Genomic DNA, 24780 nt, shown 5'->3' with positions numbered 1-24780 from the left:
CCACAGATTCTCGATTGGATTCAGGTCTGGACTTTGACTTGGCCATTCTAACACCTGGATATGTTTATTTTTGAACCATTCCATTGTAGATTTTGCTTTATGTTTTGGATCATTGTCTTGTTGGAAGACAAATCTCCGTCCCAGTCTCAGGTCTTTTGCAGACTCCATCAGGTTTTCTTCCAGAATGGTCCTGTATTTGGCTCCATCCATCTTCCCATCAATTTTAACCATCTTCCCTGTCCCTGCTGAAGAAAAGCAGGCCCAAACCATGATGCTGCCACCCCATGACAGTGGGGATGGTGTGTTCAGCTGTGTTGCTTTTACGCCAAACTTAACGTTTTGCATTGTTGCCAAAAAGTTCAATTTTGGTTTCATCTGACCAGAGCACCTTCTTCCACATGTTTGGTGTGTCTCCCAGGTGGCTTGTGGCAAACTTTAAACAACACTTATGGATATCTTTAAGAAATGTCTTTCTTCTTGCCACTCTTCCATAAAGGCCAGATTTGTGCAATATACGACTGATTGTTGTCCTATGGACAGAGTCTCCCACCTCAGCTGTAGATCTCTGCAGTTCATCCAGAGTGATCATGGGCCTCTTGGCTGCATCTCTGATCAGTCTTCTTGTATGAGCTGAAAGTTTAGAGGGACGGCCAGGTCTTGGTAGATTTGCAGTGGTCTGATACTCCTTCCATTTCAATATTATCGCTTGCACAGTGCTCCTTGGGATGTTTAAAGCTTGGGAAATCTTTTTGTATCCAAATCCGGCTTTAAACTTCTTCACAACAGTATCTCGGACCTGCCTGGTGTGTTCCTTGTTCTTCATGATGCTCTCTGCGCTTTTTACGGACCTCTGAGACTATCACAGTGCAGGTGCATTTATACGGAGACTTGATTACACACAGGTGGATTGTATTTATCATCATTAGTCATTTAGGTCAACATTTGATCATTCAGAGATCCTCACTGAACTTCTGGAGAGAGTTTGCTGCACTGAAAGTAAAGGGGCTGAATAATTTTGCACGCCCAATTTTTCAGTTTTTGATTTGTTAAAAAAGTTTGAAATATCCAATAAATGTCGTTCCACTTCATGATTGTGTCCCACTTGTTGTTGATTCTTCACAAAAAAATACAGTTTTATATCTTTATGCTTGAAGCCTGAAATGTGGCAAAAGGTAGCAAAGTTCAAGGGGGCCGAATACTTTCGCAAGGCACTGTATCAACACATATATATTTGGATAAAAAAACAAGTCACATGTACTGTATATTATGAAGAGGATGGGGCTCAAGCTGTATCCCTGTCTCACCCCATGACCCTGTGGAAATAAATGTGTGGTTTTTTTGCCAATTTTAACTGCACACTTGTTGTTTGTGTACATGGATTTTATAACTTCATATATTTTTCCCCCAACACCGCTTTCCATCAATTTGTATAGCAGACCCTCGTGCCAAATTGAGTCAAAAGCTTTTTGAAATCAACAATGCATGAGAACACTTTTCCTTTGTTTTGGTGTGTTTGTCAATTAGGGTGTGCAGAGGGTGGCAGGTAGCCTAGTGGTTAGAGCGTTGGGAGAGAGAGATAAAACCCTTATAAACCCTATAGCGGCAGGTAGCCTAGTGGTTAGAGCGTTGGGAGAGAGAGATAAAACCCTTATAAACCCTATAGCGGCAGATAGCCTAGTGGTTAGAGCGTTGGGCCAGTAACCTACTTAATGTAGTGACAGTGTGGGGCGGCAGGTAGCCTAGTGGTTAGAGCGTTGGGAGAGAGAGATAAAACCCTTATAAACCCTATAGCGGGAGATAGCCTAGTGGTTTCGAGCGTTGGGCCAGTAACCTACTTAATGTAGTGACAGTGTGGGGCGGCAGGTAGCCTAGTGGTTAGAGCATTGGGCTAGTAACCTACTTAATGTAGTGACAGTGTGGGGCGGAAGGTAGCCAAGTGGTTAGAGCGTTGGGCCAGGTTGCTAGATCGAATCCCTGAGCTGACAAGGTAAAAATCTGTCGTTCTGCCCCTGAACAAGGCAGTTCCTAGGCCTTCATTGTAAATAAGAATCTGTTCTTAACTGACTTGCCTAGTTAAATAAAATTAATACGTGGTCTGTTGTACGGTAATTTGTTATAAAGCCAATTTGACATTTGCTCAGTACATTGTTTTCACTGAGGAAATGTTCGAGTCTGCTGTTAATTATAATGCAGAGGATTTTCCCAAGGTTGCTGTTGACACATATGCCATGGTACAGTAGTTATTGGGGTCAAATTTCCCTCCACTTTTGTGGATTGGGGTTGGTTCCAAATATTGGGGAAGATGCCCAAGCTGAGGATGATGTTAAAGAGTTTAAGAATAGCCAATTTGAATTTGTGGTCTGTATATTTTATCATTTAGTTTAGGATGGCATCAACACCACAGGCCTTTTTGGGTTAGAGGGTTTGTATTTTGGCCTGAAGTTCATTCAATGTAATTGGAGAATCCAGTGGGTTTCTGTTCTTTAATAGTTGATTCTAAGATTTGTATTTGATCATGTTTTTTCTGTTCTCAGTACAGCTGACTCTACACAGCTCTCAGTACAGCTGACTCTACACAGTTCTCAGTACAGCTGACTCTACACAGTTCTCAGTACAGCTGACTCTACACAGCTCTCAGTACAGCTGACTCTACACAGTTCTCAGTACAGCTAACTCTACACAGCTCTCAGTACAGCTGACTCTACACAGTTCTCAGTACAGCTGACTCTACACAGTTCTCAGTACAGCTGACTCTACACTGTTCTCAGTACAGCTGACTCTACACTGTTCTCAGTACAGCTGACTCTACACAGCTCTCAGTACAGCTGACTCTACACAGTTCTCAGTACAGCTGACTCTACACAGTTCTCAGTACAGCTGACTCTACACAGTTCTCAGTACAGCTGACTCTACACAGTTCTCAGTACAGCTGACTCTACACAGTTCTCAGTACAGCTGACTCTACACTGTTCTCAGTACAGCTGACTCTACACAGTTCTCAGTAGAGTTGACTCTACACAGTTCTCAGTACAGCTGACTCTACACAGCTCTCAGTACAGCTGACTCTACACAGTTCTCAGTACAGCTGACTCTACACAGTTCTCAGTACAGCTGACTCTACACTGTTCTCAGTACAGCTGACTCTAGACAGCTCTCAGTACAGCTGACTCTAGACAGCTCTCAGTACAGCTGACTCTACACAGTTCTCAGTACAGTTGACTCTAGACAGCTCTCAGTACAGCTGACTCTAGACAGCTCTCAGTACAGCTGACTCTACACAGTTCTCAGTACAGCTGACTCTACACAGTTCTCAGTACAGCTGACTCTACACTGTTCTCAGTACAGCTGACTCTAGACAGCTCTCAGTACAGCTGACTCTACACAGCTCTCAGTACAGCTGACTCTACACAGCTCTCAGTACAGCTGACTCTACACAGCTCTCAGTACAGCTGACTCTACACAGCTCTCAGTACAGCTGACTCTACACAGCTCTCAGTACAGCTGACTCTAGACAGCTCTCAGTACAGCTGACTCTACACAGTTCTCAGTACAGCTGACTCTACACAGTTCTCAGTACAGCTGACTCTACACAGTTCTCAGTACAGCTGACTCTAGACAGTTCTCAGTACAGCTGACTCTAGACAGTTCTCAGTACAGCTGACTCTAGACAGCTCTCAGTACAGCTGACTCTACACTGTTCTCAGTACAGCTGACTCTACACTGTTCTCAGTACAGCTGACTCTAGACAGCTCTCAGTACAGCTGACTCTACACAGTTCTCAGTACAGCTGACTCTACACTGTTCTCAGTACAGCTGACTCTAGACAGCTCTCAGTACAGCTGACTCTACACAGTTCTCAGTACAGCTGACTCTACACAGTTCTCAGTACAGCTGACTCTACACTGTTCTCAGTACAGCTGACTCTAGACAGCTCTCAGTACAGCTGACTCTACACAGCTCTCAGTACAGCTGACTCTACACAGCTCTCAGTACAGCTGACTCTACACAGCTCTCAGTACAGCTGACTCTACACAGCTCTCAGTACAGCTGACTCTACACAGCTCTCAGTACAGCTGACTCTAGACAGCTCTCAGTACAGCTGACTCTACACAGTTCTCAGTACAGCAGACTCTACACAGTTCTCAGTACAGCTGACTCTACACTGTTCTCAGTACAGCTGACTCTACACTGTTCTCAGTACAGCTGACTCTACACAGCTCTCAGTACAGCTGACTCTAGACAGCTCTCAGTACAGCTGACTCTACACAGTTCTCAGTACTGCTGACTCTACACAGTTCTCAGTACAGCTGACTCTACACAGTTCTCAGTACAGCTGACTCTACACTGTTCTCAGTACAGCTGACTCTAGACAGTTCTCAGTACAGCTGACTCTACACTGTTCTCAGTACAGCTGACTCTACACAGTTCTCAGTACAGCTGACTCTAGACAGCTCTCAGTACAGCTGACTCTACACAGTTCTCAGTACAGCTGACTCTACACAGTTCTCAGTACAGCTGACTCTACACAGTTCTCAGTACAGCTGACTCTACACAGTTCTCAGTACAGCTGACTCTACACAGTTCTCAGTACAGCTGACTCTACACTGTTCTCAGTACAGCTGACTCTACACTGTTCTCAGTACAGCTGACTCTACACAGTTCTCAGTACAGCTGACTCTACACAGTTCTCAGTACAGCTGACTCTACACTGTTCTCAGTACAGTTGACTCTACACTGTTCTCAGTACAGCTGACTCTACACAGTTCTCAGTACAGCTGACTCTACACAGCTCTCAGTACAGCTGACTTCAGTTCCTCACAGAAGAGATAACAAAAAGAAAGACAATATGAATATGAAATGAACACATCCCTCCTCCCCTTCTTACAGATAAAGAAACAGCAGCAGGATGTGATGGGCTTCCTGTCAGCCAATAAGATTGAGTTTGAGGAGTGTGACATCGCTGCCAATGAGGACAACAGGAAGTGGATGAGAGAGAATGTTCCGGAGGAGGCTCGACCCGCTGCAGGGAACCCTCTACCTCCACAGATCTTCAACCAGGACAGATACTGCGGGGTGGGTGCAGGATAATGAGCGATAGTGAATTCTAATGGATTGGTATCATGCATTGACTCACTCAGCAGGTGTACGAGCATCATTCTGTTTCTATGTTAGTCTGTAACAGCCCTACTAGAGTTTTCATTAGATTGACCCAGTTTTTCTGTCCAGGTTTAGAGAGTTGAATGTGGGTTCAGCTCAGTCAGTCAGGCATCATGTTGACTAATAGGATGTAGTAGAGGGGTGATGAGGTTATGGTATAAAGGGCTAATAGAGGATGTAGTAGAGGGGTGATGAGGTTATGGTATAAAGGACTAATAGAGGATGTAGTAGAGGGGTGATGAGGTTATGGTATAAAGGACTAATAGAGGATGTAGTAGAGGGGTGATGAGGTTATGGTATAAAGGACTAATAGAGGATGTAGTAGAGGGGTGATGAGGTTATGGTATAAAGGGCTAATAGAGGATGTAGTAGAGGGGTGATGAGGTTATGGTATAAAGGACTAATAGAGGATGTAGTAGAGGGGTGATGAGGTTATAGTATAAAGGACTAATAGAGGATGTAGTAGAGGGGTGATGAGGTTATGGTATAAAGGACTAATAGAGGATGTAGTAGAGGGGTGATGAGGTTATGGTATAAAGGACTAATAGAGGATGTAGTAGAGGGGTGATGAGGTTATAGTATAAAGGACTAATAGAGGATGTAGTAGAGGGGTGATGAGGTTATAGTATAAAGGACTAATAGAGGATGTAGTAGAGGGGTGATGAGGTTATGGTATAAAGGACTAATAGAGGATGTAGTAGAGGGGTGATGAGGTTTTGGTATAAAGGACTAATAGAGGATGTAGTAGAGGGGTGATGAGGTTATAGTATAAAGGACTAATAGAGGATGTAGTAGAGGGGTGATGAGGTTATGGTATAAAGGACTAATAGAGGATGTAGTAGAGGGGTGATGAGGTTATGGTATAAAGGGCTAATAGAGGATGTAGTAGAGGGGTGATGAGGTTTTGGTATAAAGGACTAATAGAGGATGTAGTAGAGGGGTGATGAGGTTATGGTATAAAGGACTAATAGAGGATGTAGTAGAGGGTTCAATAACACATAAGACAGAGGAGATGACATGAAGCTTCAGTAAAGTTTGTGCTCTGTAGTAAAGTGTGTGTGTGTGTGTGTGTGTTGGGTGTGAAGCCAGCTTGTCCTGTGAGATAATAAAATAAGCTGGACTTGCTATTATTGAATAGCTCCTGTTAACCTTCTCTCTCTCCTTCAGAACTACGAGGCTGTAGGGTTTATAAGGGGTTTATCTCTCTCTCCTTCAGAACTACATGGCTGTAGGGTTTATAAGGGGTTTATCTCTCTCTCCTTCAGAACTACGAGGCTGTAGGGTTTATAAGGGGTTTATCTCTCTCTCCTTCAGAACTACATGGCTGTAGGGTTTATAAGGGATTTATCTCTCTCTCCTTCAGAACTACATGGCTGTAGGGTTTATAAGGGGTTTATCTCTCTCTCCTTCAGAACTACATGGCTGTAGGGTTTATAAGGGGTTTATCTCTCTCTCCTTCAGAACTACGAGGCTGTAGGGTTTATAAGGGGGTTATCTCTCTCTCCTTCAGAACTACATGGCTGTAGGGTTTATAAGGGGTTTATCTCTCTCTCCTTCAGAACTACGAGGCTGTAGGGTTTATAAGGGGGTTATCTCTCTCTCCTTCAGAACTACATGGCTGTAGGGTTTATAAGGGGTTTATCTCTCTCTCCTTCAGAACTACATGGCTGTAGGGTTTATAGGGGGTTTATCTCTCTCTCCTTCAGAGCTACGAGGCTGTAGGGTTTATAAGGGATTTATCTCTCTCTCCTTCAGAACTACATGGCTGTAGGGTTTATAAGGGATTTATCTCTCTCTCCTTCAGAACTACATGGCTGTAGGGTTTCTAAGGGATTTATCTCTCTCTCCTTCAGAACTACGAGGCTGTAGGGTTTATAAGGGGTTTATCTCTCTCTCCTTCAGAACTACATGGCTGTAGGGTTTATAAGGGGTTTATCTCTCTCTCCTTCAGAACTACATGGCTGTAGGGTTTATAAGGGGGTTATCTCTCTCTCCTTCTGAACTACGAGGCTGTAGGGTTTATCTCTCTCTCCTTCAGAACTACATGGCTGTAGGGTTTATAAGGGGTTTATCTCTCTCTCCTTCAGAACTACATGGCTGTAGGGTTTATAAGGGGTTTATCTCTCTCTCCTTCAGAAACTACGAGGCTGTAGGGTTTATAAGGGATTTATCTCTCTCTCCTTCAGAACTACGAGGCTGTAGGGTTTATAAGGGGTTTATCTCTCTCTCCTTCAGAACTACATGGCTGTAGGGTTTATAATGGATTTATCTCTCTCTCCTTCAGAACTACATGGCTGTAGGGTTTATAAGGGGTTTATCTCTCTCTCCTTCAGAACTACGAGGCTGTAGGGTTTATAAGGGGTTTATCTCTCTCCTTCAGAACTACATGACTGTAGGGTTTATAAGGGATGTATCTCTCTCTCCTTCAGAACTACGAGGCTGTAGGGTTTATAAGGGGTTTATCTCTCTCTCCTTCAGAACTACATGGCTGTAGGGTTTATAAGGGATTTATCTCTCTCTCCTTCAGAACTACATGGCTGTAGGGTTTATAAGGGATTTATCTCTCTCTCCTTCAGAACTACATGGCTGTAGGGTTTATAAGGGGTTTATCTCTCTCTCCTTCAGAACTACATGGCTGTAGGGTTTATAAGGGATTTATCTCTCTCTCCTTCAGAACTACATGGCTGTAGGGTTTATAAGGGGTTTATCTCTCTCCTTCAGAACTACATGGCTGTAGGGTTTATAAGGGATTTATCTCTCTCTCTCCTTCAGAACTACATGGCTGTAGGGTTTATAAGGGATTTATCTCTCTCTCCTTCAGAACTACATGGCTGTAGGGTTATAAGGGGTTTATCTCTCTCTCCTTCAGAACTACATGGCTGTAGGGTTTATAAGGGATGTATCTCTCTCTCCTTCAGAACTACGAGGCTGTAGGGTTTATAAGGGATGTATCTCTCTCTCCTTCAGAACTACGAGGCTGTAGGGTTTATAAGGGATTTATCTCTCTCTCCTTCAGAACTACGAGGCGTTCTTTGATGCCAGAGAAGACAATATTGTCTACGCTTTCCTGGGTCTCACCGCTCCCCCTGGATCTAAGGTACCCTAACCTCTACACCCAAATCCCTAACTCTTCCTGGGTCTGGTAGAGGCAGAATCAGATAACCCACTCGCCGCCCAATTCTTGCAAGGCACCTTGATCTCCGCCCCCTGTAGTTCCTTATGTTCTTCATGTGAATGATGGGGATTTGGGACTTGTCTGGGAGCAACGTTATATCCTTCTTGTCAGACTCATTAAAGAAATAATCAACATTATGTACAAAATAAGTTACAAACAATGCGAAAAAACACAAAAAATAGTGCAATTGGTTAGGAGCCTGTAAAATGTCAGCCATTCCCTCCGGTGCCATTCTGTATCATTTTACTGCAAGACATTATTATTATATTAGGCTACATGAGCATTCTAGGCCTACAGTCAGTTACTATAGGAGGCTAAAACCTCAGAGGGTTGGAAGTCCCACCCACATCCTCTGTCTGAGGCTGATGAGCACCCCACCAGGCTCTAAGGTAACACACTCTAACTTTAGTCATCAACTTTAGTCCAAGGTACACTATCAACAAGGCAGGTCCTACAGGCCCTAGTTTCTACCTTCTTAACAACACTATCAACAAGGCAGGTCCTACAGGCCCTAGTTTCTACCTTCTTAACAACACTATCAACAAGGCAGGTCCTACAGGCCCTAGTTTCTACCTTCTTAACAACACTATCAACAAGGCAGATCCTACAGGTCCTAGTTTCTACCTTCTTAACAACACTATCAACAAGGCAGGTCCTACAGGCCCTAGTTTCTACCTTCTTAACAGCACTATCAACAAGGCAGGTCCTACAGGCCCTAGTTTCTACCTTCTTAACAGCACTATCAACAAGGCAGGTCCTACAGGCCCTAGTTTCTACCTTCTTAACAACACTATCAACAAGGCAGATCCTACAGGCCCTAGTTTCTACCTTCTTAACAACACTATCAACAAGGCAGATCCTACAGGCCCTAGTTTCTACCTTCTTAACAACACTATCAACAAGGCAGGTCCTACAGGCCCTAGTTTCTACCTTCTTAACAACACTATCAACAAGGCAGGTCCTACAGGCCCTAGTTTCTAACTTCTTAACAACACTATCAACAAGGCAGATCCTACAGGTCCTAGTTTCTACCTTCTTAACAACACTATCAACAAGGCAGGTCCTACAGGCCCTAGTTTCTACCTTCTTAACAACACTATCAACAAGGCAGATCCTACAGGCCCTAGTTTTGACGTACCTGGACTACTGTTCAGTCGTCTGGTCAAGTGCCACAATGAGGTGCCACAACTGGCTCAGAACAGGGCAGCATAGTAATCAAACTGCCTTACTGTGTTTGTGAACTGTACTAAAAGAATAGCCTCTTTTTACCTTGGATGTACACAGAGAGCTAATATTAATAATATGCATGTCAATCTCTCCTGGCTCAAAGTGGAAGAGAGATTGACTTCATCACAACTTGTATTTGTCAGAGTTATTGACATGTTGAATGCACCGAGCTGTCTGTCTAAAATACTGGCACACAGCTCGGACACCCATGCATACCCCACAATACATGCCACAAAGGGTCTCTTCACAATCCAGAACTAGACTATGGGAGGCTCAAGGTACTACATAGAGCCATGACTACATGGAACTCTATTCCACAGTACTACATAGAGCCATGACTACATGGAACTCTATTCCACAGTACTACATAGAGCCATGACTACATGGAACTCTATTCCACAGTACTACATAGAGCCATGACTACATGGAACTCTATTCCACAGTACTACATAGAGCCATGACTACATGGAACTCTATTCCACAGTACTACATAGAGCCATGACTACATGGACCTCTATTCCACAGTACTACATAGAGCCATGACTACATGGAACTCTATTCCACATCAGGTAACTGATGCAGCAGGAGAATTAGATTAAAAAACAGATACAAATACACTTTATGGAAGCGAGGACTGTGAAGCAACACAAACATACGCACAGACACATGCATACACACACACACGATAACATATGCACTATACACACACGTACACATGGATTTTGTGTTGTAGATATGTGGCAGTAGAGTAGGGGCCTGAGGGCACAAATTTAATGTGTTGTGAAATCTGTTCTGAATGTATGTGTGTTGCTGGACCCCAGGATGAGTAGCTGCTGCCTTGACAGGAACTAATGGGGATCCATAATAAACCCCAGGAAGAGTAGCTGCTGCCTTGACAGGAACTAATGGTGATCCATAATAAACCCCAGGAAGAGAAGCTGCTGCCTTGACAGGAACTAATGGGGATCCATAATAAACCCCAGGAAGAGTAGCTGCTGCCTTGACAGGAACTAATGGGGATCCATAATAAACCCCAGGAAGTGTAGCTGCTACCTTAACAGGAACTAATGGGGATCCATAATAAACCCCAGGAAGAGTACCTGCTGCCTTGGCAGGAACTAATGGGGATCCATAATAAACCCCAGGAAGAGTAGCTGCTACCTTGACAGGAACTAATGGGGATCCATAATAAATGCAAATACCTAACACTTAACCATAACCACACCTGTCACATTCTGTCTTCTATCAGTTACACATATTACCAAACCCAACTTCATCCTGTATATACATACCCCTTTGTCTGTCTGTCTCTGCACCCTGGCTCCCCCTCTCCGCCACTCAGGGAACTTCAGGGAGGTGTGTCTATCACCATGGAGATACAGGGGCTTTCTTTGGTCACACTGAAGCTGTTAAAACCAACAGACCTTACTACTAAAATTCACCACACCTCTTTCCCCCTCCCCACTCTCCCTCTCTCTCCCGCCCCACTCTCTCTCTCTCCCCTTTTCCACTCTACACCTCTCTCTCTCCCCTTCCCCATTCTCTTTACCTCTCTCTCTCTCCCCCTCCCTCTTCCTCTCTCTCGCTCTCCCCCCTCCCAATCTCACTCTCCCTTTTCCCACCTCTCTCTCTCCCTCCCGCTCTCTCTTCATATTTCTCTCTGTAGGAGGCTGAGGCCCTAGCCAAGAGAGAGCAGCAATAGTTCCACAGTGCTCCTTCCTCCAACCACAGACCAGACCAGACCATGACCAAGCCAGAGCCTGCTGGGCAGACCATACCATATTATTCTCACTCTGTTAGAGGTCAGGGGGTTCTTTCCAGATGTTTAGTTTAGTTTTGTTGTTGTTGTGTCTCATGCTTCAGCTGTGCCTTATCAGCTGGGTGTGAGGAGGTACTGAAGCAGAGCATGCTGGGTACCCATGAGTCCCTCCGCTGGCCTTAAAGCCTGTTGTCTGAATGTCTCCACACCTGATGTCATGATGTCCCAGTCAGTCTGAATGCATGTCCTCTAGAAGACAGGATGTACTATCAGAGTAGCACTTCTCTCTAATGTTAAACACAAAATGTTGCCTTCCTCCTCTCTCCAAATGTCCCAGCTGTCCTCCTGTCTACTTCTTCCTCTCCCTCCACTATTCTCAGCAATCTGACCATCTTCTGTTCTACAGAGAACACGGCACCTAGATGCTAGTTGTTTTATGCCTGAGGCCCTGTGACTTAATGTTTTGATCTGCTTGTTTTGATAGAGATGAAATGTGATAAAGATAACATGAAGTAATACAAATATAACATGCCAAAATATACATCTGTAACGGAAGCAGAGAGGTGATGTATTATTGTAAACATGTCTGTATACCGCTAACTACTCAATTCAGATTCACACATATACTGGTCAGAATGTTTGTTCAGCTTGGTGCCATAGTATAATATGATCCATATAATCTCTCCTCTCTTCTCTGCCTCACCATAATAGTCTTATTTTTGTGTACAATAAAGATCTGAGAGTTGTTTTACTGGTTATAACAGCGTTGTGCATTGATGTTATCACACATTGACTGTCTAGAAACTGTATAGGCTAGTGGCAAGGCCTCTACATTTCTTTTTAGATAACCTTACCCGAGGTGGAACAAAACACAACCATGTCTTTTCACATCTCTAATGTCTCCTCCCATTTGTCAAATGGATGGTTGAATGATGTTGTGACAGAAACTCATGGAACCCAATATTGCAAGTGCTGATATTGCAAAAATGTGGAATACAAGTAATCTGCTGTCTTACATACTTTTAATGCATCTTGTAAATATAGACCTGTAAACACATTTACAATAGGCGTAAATATCAACTATGAATTTTTATGATGAATTTAAGTTTTACTTTTTGGTAGCTGATTAATAGATAAGTCAAATGTTCTCTCATTCAGTGCTGTATGGTCCTGTCTGACAACAATACACACAGTTACACATGTCTTTTGGTGTAGTGGCTATTGTAATCATCTCTAAGGAAAACAAGTGTGCTCAGAGATCGAAATTACATTTTTGGGGGGCCAAGGCTCCTTTTGGGGTCCATACAGGCTGGTCCAGCATAGGAGCTGGTTTGGCTGGTGACCAGCCTTAGCAGTGTTTTCGCGGTGCCTTAGCAGCGTTTTCGTGGTGCCTTAGCAGCGTTTTCGTGGTGCCTTAGCAGCGTTTTCGCGGTGCCTTAGCAGTGTTTTCGCGGTGCCTTAGCAGTGTTTTCGTGGTGCCTTAGCAGCGTTTTCGTGGTGCCTTAGCAGTGTTTTCGTGGTGCCTTAGCAGCGTTTTCGCGGTGCCTTAGCAGTGTTTTCGTGGTGCCTTAGCAGCGTTTTCGTGGTGCCTTAGCAGCGTTTTCGTGGTGCCTTAGCAGCGTTTTTGTGGTGCCTTAGCAGCGTTTTCGTGGTGCCTTAGCAGCGTTTTCGCGGTGCCTTAGCAGCGTTTTCGCGGTGCCTTAGCAGCGTTTTCGCGGTGCCTTAGCAGCGTTTTCATGGTGCCTTAGCAGCGTTTTCGCGGTGCCTTAGCAGCGTTTTCGCGGTGCCTTAGCAGCGTTTTCGCGGTGCCTTAGCAGCGTTTTCGCGGTGCCTTAGCAGTGTTTTCGCGGTGCCTTAGCAGCGTTTTCGCGGTGCCTTAGCAGCGTTTTCGCGGTGCCTTAGCAGCGTTTTCGTGGTGCCTTAGCAGCGTTTTCGTGGTGCCTTAGCAGCGTTTTCGTGGTGCCTTAGCAGCGTTTTCGCGGTGCCTTAGCAGCGTTTTCACGGTGCCTTAGCAGCGTTTTCGCGGTGCCTTAGCAGCGTTTTCGCGGTGCCTTAGAAGCGTTTTCGCGGTGCCTTAGCAGCGTTTTCGCGGTGCCTTAGCAGTGTTTTCATGGTGCCTTAACAGTGTTTTCATGGTGCCTTAGCAGTGTTTTAGCAGTCAGAAAGATTAATAAATTAGATGACCTAAACCATCTACACTAGAACAACCATTTCAGTAATGGATGCAATAGTTGAGAAAAATGTATATTATGTATCTTTCGCCTCTAGATTTGTCTTTGTGTTGCATAAGATTCATTAATCAGTCAATGCAAAAACACTAACAAAAAAAGATATTGAAACAATTACAATAGAGCATTCTGGGAAATATAATAATGATGGGCGTGGTAAGACCAGTTTGACCAGCATGGACCAGTTTGGTCACCATTATACCAGCATCCCCAATATGGACCAGTTTGGTCACCATCATACCAGCATCCCCAATATGGACCAGTTTGGTCACCATACCAACATCCCCAATATGGACCGTTTGGTCACCATCATACCAGCATCCCCAACATGGACCAGTTTGGTCACCATCATACCAGCAACCCCAATATGGACCAGTTTGGTCACCATCATACCAGCATCCACAATATGGACCAGTTTGGTCACTATCATACCAGCATCCACAACACGCACCAGTTTGGTCACTATCCTACCAGCATCCCCAACACGCACCCGTTTGGTCACCATCATACCAGCATCCCCAACACGCACCTGTTTGGTCACCATCATACCAGCATCCCCAATATGGACCAGTTTGGTCACTATCATACCAGCATCCCCAATATGGACCAGTTTGGTCACTATCATACCAGCATCCCCAATATGGACCAGTTTGGTCACTATCATACCAGCATCCCCAATATGGACCAGTTTGGTCACCATCATACCAGCATCCCCAATATGGACCAGTTTGGTCACCATCATACCAGCAACCCCAACATGGACCAGTTTGGTCACCATCATACCAGCATCCCCAATATGGACCAGTTTAGTCACTATCATACCAGCATCCCCAACATGGACCAGTTTGGTCACCATCATACCAGCATCCCCAATATGGACCAGTTTAGTCACTATCATACCAGCATCCCCAACATGGACCAGTTTGGTCACCATCATACCAGCATCCCCAACATGACGCTTGGCATTCAAAGTCAAAGAGTTGAATCTTGCTTTTATCTGAGAGTCTTTATGTGCCTTTAGGTGCCTTTTGCCAAACTCCAAGCAGGCTGTCATGTGCCTTTTACTGAGGAGTGGCTTCCGTCTGGCCACTCTACCATAAAGGCCTGATTGATGGAGTGCTGCAGAGACCTCCTTGACCAAGGCTCTTCTCCCCGATTGCTCAGTTTGGCCGGGCGGCCAGCTCTAGGAAGAGTGTTGGTGGTTCCAAACTTCTTCCATTTAAGAATGATGGAGGCCACTGTTCTTGGGGACCTTCAATGCTGCAGACATTTTTTGGTACCCTTCTTAGATCTGTGCCTCCACACAATCCTGTCTCGGAGCTCTACGGACAATTCCTTTGACCTCGTGGCTTGATTTCTGCTCTGACATACACTGTCAACTGTGGGACCTTATATAGACAGGTGAGTGCCTTTCCAAATCATGTCCAATCAATTGAATTTACCACAGGTGGACTCCAATCAACCTGTAGAAACATCTCAATGATGATCAATGGAAACAGGATGCACCTGAGCTCAATTTCAAATCTCATAGTAAAGTGTCTGAATACTTATGTAAATAAGTTTTTTTATTTTTAATGCATTTGCAAACATTTCTAAAAACCTGTTTTCGCTTTGTCATTATGGGGTATTGTGCGTACATTTGTATTTATTTAATCAATTTTAGAATAAGGCTGTAACGTAACAACATGTGGAAAAAGTCAAGGGGTCTGAATACTTTCTGAATGCAAAGTATGCCAATATCCATGCAAACAGAGGAAAAAACTAAATCTGAAAGTTCTAGGGCTCGATTCAATCACATTAGCGTTGACACCGTATGGCGGTTGTTTTGTCGGAAGTGGATCTGCATTAGAGCTGTCAAATCCACAAGCAACCTTGTGTAACCTTATCGCCTACACTACCTTTGAATGCAACGAAACCCAGCAGCTTTATATCTGACAAATCCCATGCAACCGCATTAGAAGTCCATGCAGCCACGTCAGAAGTTCATTCAGCCGAGTTAGAAGTTCATGCAGCCGCGTTAGAAGTTCACGCAGCCGCGTTAGAAGTTCACGCAGCCGAGTTAGAAGTTCATGCAGCCGCGTTAGAAGTTCACGCAGCCGCGTTAGAAGTTCATGCAGCCGTGTTAGAAGTTCATGCAGCCGTGTTAGAAGTTCATGCAGCCGTGTTAGAAGTTTACGCAGCCGCGTTAGAAGTTCATGCAGCCGTGTTAGAAGTTCATGCAGCCGTGTTAGAAGTTCATGCAGCGGCGATAGAAGGTCATGCAGCGGCGATAGAAGGTCATGCAGCGGCGATAGAAGGTCATGCAGCCGTGTTAGAAGTTCATGCAGCCGTGTTAGAAGTTCATGCAGCGGCGATAGAAGGTCATGCAGCGGCGATAGAAGGTCATGCAGCGGCGATAGAAGGTCATGCAGCCGTGTTAGAAGTTCATGCAGCGGCGATAGAAGTTCATGCAGCGGAGCTCCCCCACCCTCCTTTCGGAAAAGCTGACCACGACTCCATTTGGTTGCTTCCAGCCTATAGGCAGAAACTAAAACAGGAAGCTCCCGCTCTCAGGTCTGTTCAACGCTGGTCCGACCAATCTGATTCCACGCTTCAAGATTGCTTCGATCACGTGGATTGGGATATGTTCCGCATTGCGTCAAACAATAACATTGACGAATACGCTGATTCGGTGAGCGAGTTCATTAGCAAGTGCATTGGCGATGTCGTACCCACAGTAACTATTAAAACATTCCCCAACCAGAAACCGTGGACTGATGGCAGCATTCGCGCGAAACTGAAAGCACAAACCACTGCTTTTCACCAGGGCAAGGTGACCGGAAACATGAGCGAATACAAACAGTGGAGCTATTCCCTCCGCAAGGCAATCAAACAAGCTAAGCTTCAGGATAGAGACAAAGTAGAGTCGCAATTCAACGGCTCAGAAACAAGAGGCATGTGGCAGGGTCTAGAGTCAATCACTGATTACAAAAAGAAAACCAGCCCTGTCGCGGACCAAGATGTCTTGATCCCAGACAGACTAAACAACTTCTTTGCTCGCATTGAGGACAATACAGTGCCACTGACACAGCCCGCTACCAAAACCTGCGGACTCTCCTTCACTGCAGCCGACGAGAGTAAAACATTTAAATGTGTTCACCCTCGCAAGGCTGCAGGCCCAGACGGCATCCCCAGCCGCGTCCTCAGAGCATGCGCAGACCAGCTGGCTGGTGTGTTTACGGATATATTCAATCAATCCTTATCCCAGTCTGCTGTTCCAACATGCTTCAAGAGGGCCACCATTGTTCCTGTTCCCAAGAAAGCTAAGATAACTGAGCAAAACGACTACCGCCCCGTAGAACTCACTTCCGTCATCATGAAGTGCTTTGAGAGACTAGTCATGGACTATATCACCTCCACCCTACCTGACACCCTAGACCCACTCCAATATGCTTACCGCCCTAATAGGTCCACTCTGGGTCTCGACCCCGCCCTGTGCAACTGGGTACTGGACTTCCTGATGGGCCGCCCCCAGGTGGTGAGGGTAGGTAACAACATCTCCACCCCGCTGATCCTCAACACTGGGTCCCCACAAGGGTTCGTTCTGAGCCCTCTCCTGTACTCCCTGTTCACCCACAACTGCGTGGCCATGCACGCTTCCAACTCAATCATCAAGTTTGCGGACGACACTACAGTGGTAGGCTTGATTACCAACAACGACGAGACAGCCTACAGGGAGGAAGTGAGGGCCCTCGGAGTGTGGTGTCAGGAAAATAACCTCACACTCAACGTCAACAAAACAAAGGAGATGATCGTGGATTTCAGGAAACAGCAGAGGGAGCCACTGCCTGTTCACCTCCGCTATCATCCAGAAGGCGAGGTCAGTACAGGTGCATCAAAGCAGGGACCGAGAGACTGAACAACAGCTTCTATCTCAAGGCCATCAGACTGTTAAACAGCCATCACTAACATTGAGTGGCTGCTGCCATACATGTAAAAAAAATTGTATCACTAGCCACTTTAAACAATGCCACTTAATATAATGTTTACATACCCTACATTACTCATCTCATATGTATATACTGTACTCGATACCATCTACTGCATCTTGCCTATGCCGTTCTGTACCATCACTCATTCATATATCTTTATGTACATATTCTTCATCCCTTTACACTTGTGTGTATAAGGTAGCTGTTGTGAAATTGTTAGGTTAGATTACTCGTTGGTTATTACTGCATTGTCGGAACTAGAAACACAAGCATTTCGCTACAGTCGCATTAACATCTGCTAACCATGTGTATGTGACAAATAAAATTGGTTTTGATTTGATTTGTTGATGTGAACACCAAGGAATTTGAAGCTCTCAACCTGCTCCACTACAGCCCCGTCGATGAGAATGGGGACGTGCTCAGTGCTCCTTTTCCTGTAGTCCACAATCAGCTCCTTAGTCTTGGTTACGTTGAGGGATAGGTTGTTATTCTGGCACCACCCGACCAGGTCTCTGATCTCCTCCCTATAGGCTGTCTCGTCGTTGTCGGTGATCAGGCCTATCACTGTTGTGTCGTCAGCAAACTTAATGATGGTGTTGGAGTCGTGCCTCAGTCGTGGGTGAACAGGGAGTACAGGAGGGGACTGAGCACGCACCCCTGGGGAGCTCCAGTGTTGAGGATCAGCGTGGCAGATGTTTTGCTACCTAACCTCACCACCTGCGGGTGGCCTGTCAGGAAGTCCAGGATCCAGTTGCAGATGGAGGTGTTTAGTCCCAGGATCCTTAGCTTGGAGATGAGCTTTGAGGGCTCTATGGTGTTGAACGCTGAGCTGTAGTCAATGAACAGCATTCTCACATAGGTGTTCCTTTCGTCCAGGTGGGAAAGGGCAGTGTGGAGTGCAATAGAGATTGCATCATCTGTGGATATGTTGGGGCGTTATGCAAATTGGAGTGGGTCTAGGGTTTCTGGGATAATGGTGTTGATGTGAGCCATTACCAGCCTTTCAAAGCACTTCATGGCTACGGACGTGAGTGCTATGGGTCTGTAGTCATTTAGGCAGGTTACCTTTGTGTTCTTGGGCACAGGGACTATGGTGGTCTGCTTGAAGCATGTTGGTATTACAGACTCAATCAGGGACATGTTGAAAATGTTAGTGAAGACACCTGCCAGTTGGTCAGCACATGCCCGGAGCACACGTCCTGGTAATCCGTCTGGCTCCGCAGCCTTGTGTATGTTGACCTGTTTAAAGGGCTTACTCACGTCGGCTACGTAGAGCGTGATCACACAGTCGTCCAGAACAGCTGATGCTCTCATGCATGCCTCAGTGTTGCTTGCCTCGAAGCGAGCATAGAAGTGATTTAGCTCGTCTGGTAGGCTCGTGTCACTGGGCAGCTCACGGCTGTGCTTCCCTTTGTACTCTGTAATAGTTTGCAAGCCCTGCCACATCCGACGAGCGTCGGAGCCGGTGTAGTATGATTCAATCTTAGCCCTGTATTGACGCTTTGCCTGTTTGATGGTTCGTCGCAGGGCATAGCGGTATTTCTTGTAAGCTTCCGGGTTAGAGTCCCGCATCTTGAAAGCGGAAGCTCTACCCTTTATCTCAGTGCGAATGTTGCCTGAAATCCATGGCTTCTGGTTGGGGTATGTACGCACAGTCACTGTGGGGACGACGTCCTCAATGCACAAATTGATAAAGCCAGGGACTGATATGGTGTACTCCTCAATGACATCGGAAGAATCCCGGAACATGTTCCAGTCTGTGATAGCAAAACAGTCCTGTAGTTTAGCATCTGCTTCATCTGACCACTTTTTTATAGACCGAGTCACTGGTGCTTCCTGCTTTAATTTTAGCTTGTAAGCAGGAATCAAGAGGATAGAGTTGTGGTCGGATTTACCAAATGGAGGGAAGGGGGAGAGCTTTGTATGCGTCTCTGTGTGTGGAGTACAGGTGATCTAGATTTTTTTTCCCTCTGGTTGCACATTTAACATGTTGATAGAGATTTGGTAGAACTGATTTAAGTTTCCCTGCATTAAAGTCTCCGGCCACTAGGAGCACCGCCTCTGGGTGAATGGTTTCCTGCTTGCTTATTTCCTAAAACAGCTGACGGAGTGCGGTCTTAGTGCCAGCATCTGTCTGTGGTGGTAAATAAACAGCCACTAAAAGTATAGCTGAGAACTCTCTAGGCAAGTAGTGTGGCCTGCAATTTAACACAATATACTCTACTTCAGGCGAGCAAAATCTAGAGACTTCCTTAGATTTTGTGCACCAGCTGTTGTTTACAAATATGCACAGACCGCCCCCCCTCGTCTTACCGGAGTGTGCTGTTCTATCCTGCCCATGCAGCGTGTATCCCGCTAACTGAATATCCATGTCGTCATTCAGCCACGATTCCGTGAAACATAGGACATTACAGTTTTTGATGTCCCGTTGGTAGGATATTCGTGATCTTACCTCGTCTAGTTTATTGTCCAATGATTGCACGTTGGCGAGTAATATTGACGGTAACGGCAGCTTTCCTAGTTGTCTTCTGCCGGTCCGGACGAGGCATCCAACTCTTCTTCTTCTGCATCGCTTCCTTTTGCGAATAATTGGGATGTCTGCCCTGTGGGGTGTTTGGAGAATATCGTGTGAGTCCTGCTTGTTGTTGTTGTTGTTGAAGAAATCTTCGTCTAATCCGAGGTAAGTGATCGCTGTCCTGATATCCAAAAGCTATTTTCTTCTGTAAGATACGGTTGCAGAAACATTATGTACAAAATCATTTACAAATATCGCAAAAAAACAAACACATGATAGCACAATTGGTTAGGAGACCGTAAAACGGTGGCCATCTCCTTCGGCGCCATTTACCACCCTTACCTTGTCACGACACAATTGATTGGCTCAAATTTATTAAATTAACTTTTAACAAGGTACACATGTTAATTGAAATGCATTCTAGGTGACTACCTCATGAAACTGGTTGAGAGAATGCCAAGAGTGAGCAAAGCTGTGTCCTGTGTGAATGTAAGTATGCTCTCTCTCTCTCTCCCCTCCCGGAGGACCTGAGCCCTATGACCATGTCTCCTTGCTGTCCCCAGTCCACCTGGCTGTGCTGCTGCTCCAGTTTCAACTATTCTGCCTGCGGCTATGGAACCCTGACCTGTTCATCGGACGTGCTACCTGTCCCAGACCTGCTGTTTTTGACTCTCTCTCTCTACCGCACCTGCTATCTCTGACTCTGAATGATCGGCTATGAAAAGCCAACTGACATTTACTCCTGAGATGCTGACCTTGATGTGCTGACCTTGCAACCTACAACCACTGTGATTATTATTGTTAGTTGACCCTGCTGGTCATCTATGAACGTTTGAACATCTTGGCCATGTACTATTATAATCTCCACCCGGCACAGCCAGAAGAGGACTGGCCACCCCTCAGAGCCTGGTTCCTCTCTAGGTTTCTTCCTAGGTTTTGGCCTTTCTAGGGAGTTTTTCCTAGCCACCGTGCTTCTACATCTGCATTGCTTACTGTTTAGGGTTTTAGGCTGGGTTTCTGTATAGCACTTTGTGACGTTGTTTAATGTAAAAAGGGCTTTATAAATACATTTGATTGATTAATGCAAAGGGTGGCTACTTTGAAGGATCTCAAATATAAAATATATTTCGATTTTTGTAACACTTTTTTGGTTACTACATGATTCCATGTTTTATTTCATAGTTTAATGTTTTCACTATTATTCTACAATGTATAAAATAGTAAAAATAAAGAAAAAACCCAGAATTAGTAGGTGTGTCCAAACTTTTGACTGGTACTGTATCTTATGTCCAATGGGCACTGTCCATCAGCACAATTTTGACAATGGACACTGTCCATTTGCAGTAGAACATGTTAATACTGGGAATGTCTTATGTGTAATGGACACTGGCCATTAGCAATATATTACAATGGGCATTTACCATCACGAATTGGACATGTTGTTACATTGCTGAAAGGCCCAATTGTCTGGCTTGTTGAACTCAGGACTGCCTAGCAGTGATAGTGGTTCCTAATCCCTCGCTCGTTAGTGTTGATTTCAGCCTGTCCATTTGGTAATGGTAAATCACTACCTAAATATATTGGAAATGGACAGTGTCCATTGGCCATATGATATACTGCCAGTGCCAATATTTGCAGTATGAAATGTTGGCACAGGGAATATATCATATGGACACTGTCCATTGGCAAAATATTACAATGGGCATTTACCATCACGAATTGGACATGCAGTTAAAGGGTTTAAACTAACAAAGTCCACTACTGGAACACTACTGTACAAATACAACTCAAATGTGCTGTCCTATAACTGTTTATAATGATTTTAAGCAATGAGATGGCTGAATTGATTCCTGTCCAAATGCCATATCTTACAATGGCATTGGCCATATGATATATTGTAAGTTCATACATCCCTTTAAAGGCCCTTCTTACTCTCATAATATCGATATATTGAGGGGTACCGGTGGCCCTGCACACGAGGCAAAAGGAATTTTGCAAATCGCATGCCTGAAACCAATGTTATCCTTTGGGAGCAACTCGGATGTCAAACCACATGAACAGCCGCACACAGCTAGAAAAACTTTGTGGCTGATCCACCCCAACCTCCCCATGAACTATCCCACCACATAACTCTCCTATAGAACTCTCCCACCACATAACTCTCCTATAGAACTATCCCACCACATAACTCTCCTATAGAACTCTCCCACCACATAACTCTCCTATAGAACTCTCCTATAGAACTCTCCAATAACATACAACAGAGAGTAACAGACATTCTGGATGTTAACAGAGAGTAACAGACATGCTGGATGGTAACAGACAGTAACAGACATTCTGGATGGTAACAGACAGTCAATAGAGTAACAGACATTCTGGATGGTAACAGAGAGTAACAGACATTCTGGATGGCAACAGACAGTAACAGACATTCTGGATGGTAACAGAGAGTAACAGACATTCTGGATGGTAACAGAGAGTAACAGACATTCTGGCTGGTAACAGACATTCTGGCTGGTAACAGACAGTCAATAGAGTAACAGACATTCTGGATGGCAACAGAGAGTAACAGACATTCTGGATGGCAACAGAGAGTAACAGACATTCTGGATGGTAACAGACAGTAACAGACATTCTGGATGGTAACAGACAGTCAATAGAGTAACAGACATTCTGGATGGTAACAGAGAGTAACAGACATTCTGGATGGCAACAGACAGTAACAGACATTCTGGATGGTAACAGAGAGTAACAGACATTCTGGATGGTAACAGAGAGTAACAGACATTCTGGCTGGTAACAGACATTCTGGCTGGTAACAGACAGTCAATAGAGTAACAGACATTCTGGATGGTAACAGACAGCCAACAGAGTAACAGACATTCTGGATGGTAACAGACAGTCAATTGAGCAACAGACATTCTGGATGGTAACAGACAGTCAATAGAGTAACAGACATTCTGGCTGGTAACAGACAGTCAACAGAGTAACAGACATTCTGGATGGTAACAGACAGTCAATAGAGTAACAGACATTCAGGATGGTAACAGACAGCCAACAGAGCAACAGATATTCTGGATGGTAACAGACAGCCAACAGAGTAACAGACATGCTGGATGGTAACAGAGAGTAACATACATTCTGGATGGTAACAGACAGTAACAGACATTCTGGATGGTAACAGACAGCCAACAGAGTAACAGACATTCTGGATGGTAACAGACAGCCAACAGAGTAACATACATTCTGGATGGTAACAGACAGCCAACAGAGTAACAGACATTCTGGATGGTACCAGACAGCCAACAAAGCAACAGACATTCTGGATGGTAACAGACAGTCAATAGAGTAACAGACATTCTGGATGGTAACAGACAGTCAATAGAGTAACAGACATTCAGGATGGTAACAGACAGCCAACAGAGCAACAGACATTCTGGATGGTAACAGACAGCCAACAGAGTAACAGACATGCTGGATGGTAACAGAGAGTAACATACATTCTGGATGGTAACAGACAGTAACAGACATTCTGGATGGTAACAGACAGCCAACAGAGTAACAGACATTCTGGATGGTAACAGAGAGTAACAGACATTCTGGATGGCAACAGACAGTAACAGACATTCTGGATGGTAACAGAGAGTAACAGACATTCTGGATGGTAACAGAGAGTAACAGACATTCTGGCTGGTAACAGACATTCTGGCTGGTAACAGACAGTCAATAGAGTAACAGACATTCTGGATGGTAACAGACAGCCAACAGAGTAACAGACATTCTGGATGGTAACAGACAGTCAATTGAGCAACAGACATTCTGGATGGTAACAGACAGTCAATAGAGTAACAGACATTCTGGCTGGTAACAGACAGTCAACAGAGTAACAGACATTCTGGATGGTAACAGACAGTCAATAGAGTAACAGACATTCAGGATGGTAACAGACAGCCAACAGAGCAACAGATATTCTGGATGGTAACAGACAGCCAACAGAGTAACAGACATGCTGGATGGTAACAGAGAGTAACATACATTCTGGATGGTAACAGACAGTAACAGACATTCTGGATGGTAACAGACAGCCAACAGAGTAACAGACATTCTGGATGGTAACAGACAGCCAACAGAGTAACATACATTCTGGATGGTAACAGACAGCCAACAGAGTAACAGACATTCTGGATGGTACCAGACAGCCAACAAAGCAACAGACATTCTGGATGGTAACAGACAGTCAATAGAGTAACAGACATTCTGGATGGTAACAGACAGTCAATAGAGTAACAGACATTCAGGATGGTAACAGACAGCCAACAGAGCAACAGACATTCTGGATGGTAACAGACAGCCAACAGAGTAACAGACATGCTGGATGGTAACAGAGAGTAACATACATTCTGGATGGTAACAGACAGTAACAGACATTCTGGATGGTAACAGACAGCCAACAGAGTAACAGACATTCTGGATGGTAACAGAGAGTAACAGACATTCTGGATGGCAACAGACAGTAACAGACATTCTGGATGGTAACAGAGAGTAACAGACATTCTGGATGGTAACAGAGAGTAACAGACATTCTGGCTGGTAACAGACATTCTGGCTGGTAACAGACAGTCAATAGAGTAACAGACATTCTGGATGGTAACAGACAGCCAACAGAGTAACAGACATTCTGGATGGTAACAGACAGTCAATTGAGCAACAGACATTCTGGATGGTAACAGACAGTCAATAGAGTAACA

At 44.8% G+C, this 24780-nt stretch overlaps 1 protein-coding gene across 1 annotated transcript in view; it reads left to right on the top strand.

Annotated features, from left to right (window-relative positions):
* Positions 1 to 12076, top strand: part of sh3bgrl (SH3 domain binding glutamate-rich protein like) — a 55523-nt gene extending 43447 nt beyond the window's left edge. Inside the window, exons 2-4 of the mRNA XM_021583212.2 lie at positions 4888 to 5073; positions 8174 to 8254; positions 11226 to 12076. Coding sequence (XP_021438887.1) covers positions 4888 to 5073; positions 8174 to 8254; positions 11226 to 11261 — 303 coding nt within the window. The 3' untranslated portion in view covers positions 11262 to 12076. The remainder of the gene's footprint in view (positions 1 to 4887; positions 5074 to 8173; positions 8255 to 11225) is intronic.
* The last annotated feature ends 12704 nt before the right edge of the window (positions 12077 to 24780 follow it).

Source organism: Oncorhynchus mykiss, chromosome 31, assembly GCF_013265735.2.
Source record: "Oncorhynchus mykiss isolate Arlee chromosome 31, USDA_OmykA_1.1, whole genome shotgun sequence".
Taxonomy (NCBI): domain Eukaryota; kingdom Metazoa; phylum Chordata; class Actinopteri; order Salmoniformes; family Salmonidae; genus Oncorhynchus; species Oncorhynchus mykiss.
The sequence above is the reverse complement of the archived record's forward strand: the minus strand, read 5'-3'. Positions and strand labels throughout refer to the sequence as shown.